Source organism: Heteronotia binoei, chromosome 8, assembly GCF_032191835.1.
Source record: "Heteronotia binoei isolate CCM8104 ecotype False Entrance Well chromosome 8, APGP_CSIRO_Hbin_v1, whole genome shotgun sequence".
NCBI lineage: Eukaryota > Metazoa > Chordata > Lepidosauria > Squamata > Gekkonidae > Heteronotia > Heteronotia binoei.
In genome coordinates, this window is record NC_083230.1 from 96,573,436 (window position 1) to 96,585,671 (window position 12,236).

The window sequence follows — 12,236 nt, forward strand, 5'->3', positions numbered from 1 at the left end:
TGGCTTCTCCAGTGGTCCTGCAGCGAACACTTGGATTTCAGCACAGATCTAACAAATTTAAAACAAAGGAAATGGAAACACCCTGAAAAGTTACAGCGTGTTGAGTCCATGTTAAACGGATGCGTTTCTGTTCCTCCGCGGTGAAACCATCTGCCGTCCACATGACGGCATCATGCAGTTCTTTTTGTTTCCTTCATTCGGCGCGTAAGAATATTATGCACATGGGCACATATGCGTGCATGCGCATGTTAAAGCATTATGTGGTTATGCACATATTGCTAAATAGTAAAAAAAAAATGTCTGAGGCTCCTTTTGCTCTGGGACAGCCTTCAGACATCCGGAAGTTGGTTAATATCGCAGCAGAACTATCCAGACAGAGAAAACTATGAGATGAAACCGGACAACTCGAAAAACACCACAAAGGAGCAGGTAACAAAATAATCCGGTTTGGAGGATTGGAGGGGGGCGACGACAATTGACTACTGAGAGGCAGATGTTGCTGTCTGATCAGCCACTTTTAACCCGGTAGGAAACAGCAGTGACAACTGACTAAACTGCGTCTAAACAGGCCCATAGAATCTCTTTTTCAAATACCTAAAGGTGGCACTTGGCAAAGTGACAGACCACATGGATCTGTCACAAGGGACATGTTATATTTTTGTCAGAGAGATGCTTCCCAAGTGGGTTGAGCCTCCCTAACTCATTACAGGAGAGGGAAGGCAGCATGGTGTATATATAGCCTGATCTTCTCAGATCTTGGCAGCTAAGCAGAGTGCATTTGGATGGGAGACCTCCAAGAATGGCTCTGCAGAGGAAGGCCCATGGCAAACCACTTCTGCTTCTCACTTTCAAAGCCTCTTGCTGGAGTCACCATAAAATGGCTGTGACTGAATGGTACATACATATGTATGTAACTCATTACAGGCCAATGTAGGAAGAGGTTTACTTAGCAAAAGACTAGACTAGGACTAGGGGAAATGCCAGTGGAATTCCCACAGCCATGAGTTTCTTGCTGCAACTTCAGTCATGCCGCTGCAGTGTTTTGAAATGTTATTGTGTGTTGCTTTTTTTCCTGGGACAGCCCGCATTTAATAACAGTGACAAGGGAGAATTCACAGGTATTCATCTTGACAGTGATTTTTAGCTTTCCACATCTTTGTGGACTGGGTGACTCACCTACTGGGCCCCAGACCAAGATGCACCATGTAAACGAACAGTAGCACCTTCTCCCCCCCTTCCTCTGTAAATCCCAGTCATGTTCTTTCCCACCCGACAAAGTGTTAGATATTCAGACTGGAGAGGAAAGTGCAGTTAACATTTGCAAAGGATGGCAGGCTTCCTATAAAATAATTCATTTCTAGCATTTGACTTGGACATAGTACCCAAAAGCATGTCAACAGCTACTGTTATTCCTTTCCTTCAAGACTTCTATCCATTCTTATAGTATAAAGCCAAAGTTTTTTTTAAATCTAGGACAAAATTGGACTTAGGATTCTGCCCATCATTCAGGCCTGAGCTCAAAAGATTCCCCTTAATTTCTAAAGCAGTTTTCCAGCCCTGAAAGGCTGCCAAGACAGATTATCAACTCTGCTTCATGAAACTTCAGAAGAATGAGGGAATGGGGATAGGGTACTGCATGGAGTTCCCAGAAACCAGTGAGGTGGAGTCAGTGCTGCTGTGTTTCTCTTCATTTTCTCACAGTACTAGCAGAAGCAATATGGACTATTTGAAAAAGGTAAATTGCACTGTTTTCCCCGAACTGTATCGTGACCAGGAGTTCTGTTAACCAGATGCTGAGCAAGGATGCAGTGAACATATTCACAGAAGCCAGTTTAAAAGACGTAGTCATTTCAACTTCAGTATGAAAAGTAGTTTAAAAAAATACAGCAAGTTACTAGATCCCCCAGCATCTTTTTACAAGTTGATTCCTTCTGTTTGAAGGTTTTTCCACCCCTTTCATTGCTGTGAACTACCTCTTGAAAACTCTGGCAAGCATCAAAAAACAGCAGTACCAACTGATGCTGCCTTTTTTGATTTAAATAAGGAGTGTGCATTATATCTGTACAAATTAAATTGTAAAAGGACTTGAAGGCCACAAATTTGTGGGGGTTTTAATATGGGGAGAAGGGCTCTCATGCACCAATATAAACAACAAACCAAAACTAGCAGCCTTGTGATATAGTGAGTCATCCCCACACTGGTTCCTGCAGTGGTCAGTTCTTTAAAACATTAACAGCAACCCACTGACATGTAGGTATGAAGCAGTGAACCATTACCTGGTGTAATAAACACATCACCTGCTAGATCTGTGAGCATCAAGCTCCTGTTAAAGCAATGGGACCATCTCCCTCTTAACAGAAAAGTTACCTGATTTAATCTGCTTTTATCAATTTTCTCTTTCCAGTCACCTCTTACATAATATGCTCAAGTCTTGTTTCAAGAGACTTTTAATTCCACAGATGTATGGACAATGCCATCCACGGGACTTCATCCCACCTGCGAAAACACAGGCAACCAAGAGAGCCCACAGTGTCTGTTGATGGGTGGAATCTGTGGGGGCCCTGGATTTTCAGCACTACCTGATTAATGTTGGAAGGCCAGTGTTGGTTGGGTGCTGGACTAGGGAGAGCCAAGTTCAGATCCCTTCTTAGGGCCAAACCAGGTGAATGCTGGGAAACTCAGTTCTCCAGTGTGCAGGGGGCCAATTATAGATCATGTATCACAGGAAGGAGGGCTGACATACAGACCAAAGTTTATCCCAGTAGGGCATGTAGTGGCTCCTGGAGATTATTTCAGGTTAAGGAAATGGCACAGGGGGAAGCATTAAACCCCCTTGTGCCATGACTTCTAATCAGTATTGGGGGCCTCTTTGCTTAAGCATTAGTTTTAAACATTGCTTGGACCTTCAGCCATGACTCTCAACCATGAAGCTCCCTGGGTCACCTTGGACCGGTTGTTCCCCCATCAGCTTAATCTACCTCAAAGGATTGTGGGGGCAAAAGGCAAAACAACCTTTTATGCTGCTTCTCAGAAAGAGAAAAATGTGACAGAGACATCTGAAGACTTCCAGGTCTCAAAACTGCCACTCAGTAATTAGTCAGAGAAGCAAAACACAGGCAACATTACAAATCAGAGGCCTGACTCTTTCAGGAATCCACCGTGGTGGACAGCAAGAGAAGTAACCCTTTCAGCGGACTGAGAGTGTAAACAGCTGAATGAAGAAGCTGATAAAAGCTTCACGTATTAGCTTTTCTTATACAAAGGAATTCTTTAATCCATGGGGGAGAATCGTCTCTGCAAGACAGCTAGAAAGAGGGGATATATATATATATATATATATATATATATATATATATATATATATATATATATATATATATATATATATGTATATATATATATGTATGTATGTATATATTAAAAAATGCTTAGTACTCTCTGCAAAGAGTAAGAGTGCAACACAGCAGAATTCCAGGAGAAGGTAGCCTATATTCAAAGCACTAAAAGCAAGACAGGAAAAAAGGAAATCTCCCTGCAAGGACAGCAATTAACAGCAGCCGGGGACTAAAGTGCTACGATGCCAAAGGAGCGTGTTCCAGGAAAGACTTGCCTCTGCAGAACCCCATTGTTCCCCAAGAGGAATGGCTGAGAGATGCCTGACAGAACCCCCAGATACCCACAAGCTGAACTGAAAGCAGGATAAGGGCAGAATCTGTCCCGCACTGATTGGCAACTAACTACTCAGGTGCCCTCATTCAAATTTTAGCAAGGGCTAGCTGTGTTGGCTTTGCCTGCTGACTCACTAAGCATTACTGGACAGTGTGGAAAGAGTTTATACAGCATATCCACTTCAGCTGCTACAAATGCCTGTGGGATTCAATGTATTTTTGTTGTGTTCTGCAAGATCAGTTACCTAGCTGCCCAGAGCCACTAGATGGTAGTATGGGGTGTTTAGGCACCTTCTCACTGCATGCCAGGATGCCAATCTGAATTGGGTCACACATACTTGGGAATTCCTGGCATGCAACTCACAATGCACATCTGATTGCAGAGATCCAGGGAGGACATGTATTTAAGCCCTCTGATGTTCTTTGTATTGGGGGAGGGGGAATACATGAGTTGTGTCTCAAATCATGGAGAAGACTGTGCACAAAAGAGTGAAGTGGTGGTTCATTAATGGGACCAGGAACCATGGCCGGGGGGGAGGGGGCGGAGACCAAACCTCCTATTTGCCTAGCTGGCATCTGATCAGAAGAGTTTAATTTAACGCAGCAATGAGGATGTGCGAGTGCTCAGTCCTCACTTGCAAGTAGGCAGTTGAAGAAATGGACTGAACTCTCAGTGGTGTTACTTAAACTCGCTGTTAGATCCTGGTGCAGTTACAACAAGCAAAAGGCAGTGAAGCTGCTACACAAGTCACAAAGAAGCAGCCCAGACTGACACAAATCACTGCCAAAATGCCTGCAATGCAAGTTAAAGCAGATTCTAACCCTAGCAGGCTCTTTTGCACAAAGCAGAACCTGGCAAGTCTGACAGCTTCTGCAAGCTAAACAAAATACCTTTGTTGGGGATGTGCAAAGGGCTCACTGCTGACTAGATCCCTTCTAAAGCCAGTCTACATCCAAAATGCCTGCAGAGGGAGAAGTTAACACACACACACCCCGCCGCCCCTTACTGGAATTTCAGTACAATCCCATGATCACCGCTTCAGCTGTGGAGCCAGAAGGTGCATTTTCGAGGCTGTTCCCTGCAACAGAACAATGATTTGCCTTCTACAGAAAGAACCACGGAAAGCTGCCTTACACTGAGCAAGACTACTATCTACCAAGGTCAGTCCTGTCTTCTCTGACTAGCAGCTTCTCTCCAAGGTCTCCAGCAGAGGTCCTTCACATCACAGTACCTGATTTTGTTAACTGGAGATATGGGGAGGTGAATCCAGGGGCCTTCTCCATGCAAAAGTTCTGCTACTGAGCCAGAGCAAGAGAACAGAAACACAATGGTAATTGGGGTCATCACCACCAGAGCTACATGTGAGCAGAAACTCCCCCAGACCACCAAAAGTGGAGAAGAGTTCGATTCTGTAGCTGCAGGTGGTGCAGACAGATTCTGCACAAAACAGAGTGAGGGATAAGGTCAATATCACAGGTTGGATATGGAATCGCTTGTGATTGGTCCTTCCCCCTTTTTTTGAACGGTAGTTATGAGGTACTCACTGTGGCTGAAACAGGAGCTAACACCAAGCAGGATCTGCCAAACAGTAACAGATAAGGTGGGGAGGGATGGAACTATTGAGTTTATTCCATTGCTCAGCCACAAAAAGAAAGAGGGCTACCGAGGGCCTATTGCTTTAGCAATGCTAGACATGGAAAAATAAATTGTCCTCTACTTCTCCTCCCTGCCACACAGAGAGAAAGAGAGAGGCCTGCTGGATTTAACAGCAAAATCTTAACCTAGCAGCTCAACCAGAATTCAAGTGGAAATGTCACGTGTTGTAGAGCACAGGGGTCCTAACATGCATAAATTACAACTGCAGTAGTGGGACACAAAATCGCTTCTACCCATGTGGAAGGGGGTGCCGCCTGCAGACAAGACACAAAGGCTCAAAAGCAGCATAACGTTTCACATTGGTCCCCAAGAGAGAAAAGTGCTTTGCTTGGCTACCCTCATTCCCAGCCAGCAAGGTCCTGGTTAGGATCTCAGAATCCCCACTGCTGGGTCCCCTTGAGAGTACAGAAGATCATGAAACACACCAATGGCCCTCCAGGTCTCAAAAGGCAAGAGGGGAACCTGGGCAGTCTATCCTGGAAAAGAGAAGTCACCATCTTGGTTAGGATGCCTGGAAATTAAAAAAAAAGTTAATTGGACGAAAATGATAAATAACACTCTCTATAAAGTGTTCTCTTAAATAAAAGGCAATCCATCAAGGCATGAGTCCCGGCGAGTTCCAGGAAGGCTGCACGGCGGCTTCCTGCAGTCTGCAAGAAATCGCTGCCATTCCGTCACCCTTGCGAATGTCCTCTCTTCTCCTTTAAGTGCAGCAGGGGTTATCGATGACCAGCATGACATCAATGCCATAGACTTCCAGTAGGTCCATGAGGAAGCTACGGTCCCCCTGGGGGTCCAAGCCCATTCCTCGGGCATGGTCAGCTGTCAAAGTCTTGTCCTGGCTGGCTGACACCTCCATCAGGGTCTGAAATATTCGGTTGTTCTGTTCCATGAAAAAACTGCAGAAAGAACGGGAAATGGAAGTACGTGAGGCCCAACGGAGCCCCTCTTGCAAAAGCCACAGATGGGGCATTAGCATTCTTTTCTTTTAATTGGAAGGGTAACCTACATACAGTCCAGAAGCCTAGCCTGCAACTCTCTGAAAGTGAACCACATAGCAATGCGGGAGGAAGTGGAAGCCTTCCTAGAAACAACGGAGGAGAATCAATACAGTCTTCCTCATATCTGGAGGAAGACTGTATTGATTCACACACATGCTGCAACAAAATGATCCTCAAAAGGTTCCTCCTCAGAATTCTAGTTTGTTCGTGCAATCAATACATTCTCCTTCGAGAATTTTATTTTGGGCTCACCTTTCCTTTTGCTATTCTCAAGTGATTTGATATTTGCACATCCAGTGTCCTGATATGTGGTTAAATCCACTCCTATAGTCCCTAGATTTTTGGAAGGCTATGAAAGAGTTACAATGTTGGAAAGAACAAAGTTTAAGATAAAAGCCCAACTCCGGTAAATCAATGGATTGTGGACCTTAGAACTCTATCAATATTTGAATGCATGGTTTACAGACGGCAACTGGACTTATTTTTAGATACTTTGGAAAACATTTATAGTAGATCCACCACCACTGTTGCTATATTTTTGTCTTTATATCATTTTTTTATTTTTTTTAAGAAAGAAATAATTTTTTTTAAGTTACAATGTTGGCCTTAACCCTGCAATTAGAGCCCTAGAGGGACCCACCTGCCAAAGGTTCTGGGCACCATACAGCCCAAATTATCTGGGAAAGGCACTACAGGGACTTGCTTTTGTAAGCCCCTTTTTGCTGTCCTTCCAGGCCTCTGACATGCATTCTATCTGCTCTGCCATTGAGCTACGGTCCGACTCCTCCCCACCATCACCCTCCCAGGCAGCCAAGCTTTACAGACTCCTCCACAGACAACTCACAGGATGAAGAGGTCCTCTTCACAAGAGCTGCAGTCCCCATCCACTTCCTGGGAGTACATCAGCATCTGTCTGAAAGAACAACACACACATCCATTGCTTTGATGTTATACACTCTGCAACAGCCCCCTGGTGCTTTTCAGTGACTATTCAGTCAGTAGTTTTTGTGTGTGGCCTTCACAATTTGAGCATGCTTACATCTCAACATTTGACCTGGCACACCATCTAGTATAGCACAGAACTATTGCTTATAGACAGGAATCTGGTGGCTGCTTGAAGTTACAGAATTCTTATTTTATTATTAATTTTTATTTTATCTTAGTGGATTTAAATTCCACCCTTTCCCATGATGGGCTCAGGGCAGATTACAAACACAATAAAATGGTTAAAAACCAAACGATTAAACAAACATATCAGAATAAAATACAGCATAAGCAGCGAGGGCACACTTTACAGATTAAAATACAGATGTCATAATTGTTGGCCCGAGATCTAATAGTCGAGATGGCAAATCAATACGTCAGTGTAAGGGAGGACAAACAGATGGTGCAGCAATGAAGTGAGGATGCCAGCCTGCCTCAGCCAAAAGCCTGGTGGAATAGCTCCATCTTACAGGCCCTACAGAATGGTAGTAAATTCAGTAGGGCCTGAACCTCTGTGGAGAGCTGATTCCACCAGGTCGGGGCCAGGGTCAAAAAGGCCCTGGTTGAGGCAAGCTGGACTTCCTTTGGGCCAAGGATGGTCAAAAGATGCTGGTTAGCCAATTGTAGTAATCTCCGGGGCTCATATGGGGAGAGGCAGTCCAGCAAGTATGTCGGTCCCAGGCCGCATAAGGCTTTGAACGTCAGTACTAGAAACCTGAAGTGGATCCAGCAGTCAAGAGCACTTTTACAAAATGCCCAGGAGACATTCAGGTGGTACAAACAGCCCTACGTGTGAGGACAGAATAAAGGGAATGGGAGTCAGAAGCAACTCTGAGAAAAAAATGCTTAGGTTAACCCAGCACAGAGCTACTGGGAAGTCTACCTCTGATCATTGAGCCTCCTGTACTTTTCCTTGTCTGCACTGTTGATCTTCAGGAGTGGCTGCAGATGCTCATGGTGTGTCTTCACATTCTGGTTGTCCACATAGACATCATAGAGATCCCTCTTCTCCTCAAAGATCTTCTCTGTCGTGCCTACAGCAGAGGAGGAAGACAGCTCATTTGCAGGCCAATTCTACGCATGACTCAGAAGTCAAGTTCGACAGGCCTTACTGACCTGTAGTCACTGATTCAGGGCCACCAACCATTGAGCACTGCCACCACTGTTCCTTCCCGGTCCTGCAGCCTTGCCTTGCCTTCCCGCTCTCCCTGCCGCCTCCTCCTCCCTCCCCTCTCCCTTCCTCATGACTGAAACTGCATGGGACGGACGGCATGAGCAGCCACTGGCCTCCTGCACAATTTAAAGGCCCCACCAATCAGCTGATTGAAGGGTCTTTCAATAGTGCAGGAAGGGCAGTGGCTGCTCCTGGGAGCCCTCCTGCACAATTTAAATCACATGGAAGGGAGAGGGAAGGGTGGAGCAGTGGCGACGTTAGCCCCCCACCCTCTTAACTTTTGCCTCCGTGGCCCCTCAGGAAGAGGAGGGGGCAGCAGAGGAGGGGAAGGAGGGCTGTTTAAAATGTGCGGGGGCAGCAGGAGCAACTGCGCCTTCCACAGGGAGGAGGGGACCACTAAGTGCCCCCCAACTTTTGCTCATGCCCCTGACATCAGAAATCCTGGCTACAGGGTTAGCACAGGACTATAGTCAGAACTGGGGTGGCCCTATCTTTTAAGTTTTCACACAGATAAATAAACCCAGGGCTTTTTTTGAAGCACAAACTCCTTTGCATATTAGGCCACACTCCTTTGATGTAGCCAATCCTCCTGGAGCTTACAGTAGGCCCTCTACTAGGAGCCCTGTAAGCTCTTGGAGGATTGGCTACATCAGGGGTGTGTGGCCTAATATGCAAAGGAGTTCCTGCTAAAAAAAAAAAAAAGCCCTGGGTACACCTGAAGCCTCATCCAAAAGTAAGGCTGTTTGCATTGTGCAATGAAATACAACCCCTGACATTCCTCAAGAGGAAATTCACTGTTGAAACCACTGGCCTGCCCTCCAGGTTTCTTTTCTTCCACTACCACTGTCTCCTACCCAACTAGCATTCAGTTTACTCCCTGCTGGCAGAAAACTAATACGTCAGGAAGAATCTGTCTTCTTCATTTATAGACTGCCTTTCTCACTGCGACTCAAGGTGAGTTACAGAATAATAAAACAATGGAAGAAAAAAAGCATAATGCAATAAAAACAGCATCATGCATACTACCAACAATGCAGTCTTCTCTAAGATAGGCTGTTTTTCTGCATGACGGAGAACTTTTTTAAGCATTCAAACATGCTTCACCCTGCCCCTCAGGCTGAAAATACACAACAAAAGAAAAAGTTTTGCCATTTCCTGTTGCTAACTGGGCTTACAATTTCTTAACATTCCACATAAGAGTTTTGGAGCACCTTAAAGACTATGGTCGTTTTCGCACTTAGCGTTTGCTCCCCTTATTCCGCGGCGCAATTATGACCGGATCATTTTTCTCGTTTTCCCACTAGTGACTCTTTGCGGAGTCGCCTTCCCTGAAGCCCCGGCTCAAATCGTTTTCCCACTGGCATCGACTTGAGTTCGATGCCCTGTCAATCATTTTTTTTTTAAGCGCAAGTCTGGTTGCGTAATGACGTACTAACGTACTAACGTAACATTGAGCTGTTCCCTCCCCTTCCTTTCGTGGACAAACCGCATCACGTGTGCTGCTGCTGCTGCTTATGGATTGGCTGCAGCTGTAGAATCCTCCACAGCCCTTTATGTATTAACAGAAGCATTCACAGTGGAGAATCCTAGCACTAGATTCCCCCCCCAAATTCTGAAGCACTAGATTCCCCCCCCCAAATTTCCTCCACTCTCTTTCCCCTCCCCAGCTGGCGCTTGCAACGGGGACCTGACTGATTCCTGCTGCCAGAGCTCCCCCCCCCCGCCCCATTATCTCCTTCCCCTTCTGTGGCGCGTGTGAAGAGCGAGCTCGCGTCTATTTTCTAACCGAGCGGAATGTAGGCAGGGAGAAGAATGCAGGACTCCAACTTCCCATTTTATACATGGCAATTTTGTGCAGGTCCAGAAATCCTGGTGGCACAGCTGAGGGAGGCATTCCCTTTTTAAAACACACACACATGAACGCTTTGGCCTGCACCGGCACTAGATTCCCCCCCCCAACAATGGTCGTTTTCGCATTATCGAGATAACGCAACAGCGAAATAACGCAACTAAAGTCAATAATAATAATAAAAAATTCTAACGAAACCAATTGAAGTGGCAATTGAGGCTATTCCAGGAGGGTGTTTTTTTTTTTTTCTATTTGTTAATTTCGAAATATCGCTATTACGCAAAACTGTGAAGTTTAAAAAAAAAAATGGCCGTGCCGGCACTTTGGGGAAGCGCCGCAAAATGCTGATGATTGGCCAAGGGGGTGGATGGGGTGGGAGGACGGAAAGGGAGAGGGTGCCGCCCACACAGCAGTCGAGCCGGCGTGGATGGATTTTGCACAGCAAACTCCGCGGAGTGGATCCGGAGGTTTTCAAAAACTCCGGCAGCATGCTGAAAAACATACTCCGGCGTGAAACCCCTGAAGCGCCGGAGCAAACCGCAGCGCCGGAGCAACATGTGCGAAATCCAGGAGAAGATCCGGAGGTAAATGGGGTGCTACGCCAGAGCAAACGCTAGTGCGAAAACGGCCTAACAGATTTACAAGGTCCTCCAGTGCTTTTTTACTCATGCTGTGTGCAAGGGCACTTATTGCTAGGTCAGGGCAAATTGTAGTCTTCGTTACTATCTAAGCCTGTAAGATGCCACAGGGTTGCTTGTTTGTCAGGGCTGCTGTGAGCTAACACAGCTGCCCCTCTGGAATTTGTTAGCATGGAGTCTGTGAGCAGCAGACGACTTCTAGCCAAACATTTGCAACAGCAGAGCTGAGGAATGCCAGGGATCCCAAAGCAAGCAAACACACATCAAATTTCTTCTACTTACAGGCCACGTATGACACTTCTGTCTCTAGCATTTCAATATCCGCCACGTTGACATAGAAGAAAGGCTTGGACTCTGGGACAGTCCCACCAATGCCTGGCAAGGAGACGTTGGCAAGGCAGCAGCAGCAATAAACTGCAGACAAGGGCAAAAGAAATGAGAAAGGTACATAAGGACATTCTTGTCTCTCTCGAAAATCCCAGGACTGCTGAGAACCTGGGCCTGAAGAGCAGCTAGACTTGAATCCTGTAGCATTTTAGAAACCAACAAGAACTTTTGTTAAAAAGCTTTTGAGGGCCAAAGCTCTCTTTGTCAGATATGAGTTGGAAAGGAAATTTCTGAGTCACTATATCCCAGTCAGAAAGGTGGGAGGGGTGTCGCAAAGAAAAAACTCGGATGCAAAGGTACAGTGCACAGTAATTAGCTTGACTGGAGCAGAGAGGAAATGCTTGGGGAAGAAAATAAGCATCTGTAGTAAGAGAAGAATCCTGACCTTTTGAATGAATTAAAGTTCAGCAATCTCACATTGTAATCTCCCCTTGAAGCTTCTCTGTCTGAGGCCTGCCACTCTTGAGGTCTGCAATCCAATTACCTGGAAGATCACAATGCCCCCCCACACACACTGGCTTCTTGAGTGTTGTGGATTCTTGTGCTACTGGACTTGAATCTAGCTGTTCTACTGCAGACCAATGAAGCTATCCTCTAAAACTGGGTCAGAAGACTTTTGCTTTGCAAGCAGTGTGCAGTCAGCCCTTTCCGGCTTATAAAATGCAGTGAGGCTACAGGGTGGTGGGGTAAACTGGCACCTGCTTCTACCCTGTGCCTGTGACTCCAAAGCTAAGAGAAACAACACTAAACCTACCCAACACAAGCCAATCCCATCACTGACATACCTGGGGAGGCTACTAAGAGAGCTCTGGACAGAGTAGGTTAGTAGGTTTTCCTCAGCTCTGAAGCCCCTCCATCCCAAGCCATATGTTGTATTA

At 45.8% G+C, this 12,236-nt stretch overlaps 1 protein-coding gene across 1 annotated transcript in view; it reads right to left on the reverse strand.

The window, feature by feature from the left end:
* Positions 1-5,274: 5,274 nt before the first annotated feature.
* Positions 5,275-12,236, reverse strand: part of DENND11 (DENN domain containing 11) — a 39,512-nt gene continuing 32,550 nt past the window's right edge. The window contains exons 6-9 of the mRNA XM_060245682.1: positions 11,254-11,385; positions 8,194-8,344; positions 7,171-7,239; positions 5,275-6,224 (exon numbers count right to left, since the gene is read on the reverse strand). Coding sequence (XP_060101665.1) covers positions 6,029-6,224; positions 7,171-7,239; positions 8,194-8,344; positions 11,254-11,385 — 548 coding nt within the window. The 3' untranslated portion in view covers positions 5,275-6,028. The remainder of the gene's footprint in view (positions 6,225-7,170; positions 7,240-8,193; positions 8,345-11,253; positions 11,386-12,236) is intronic.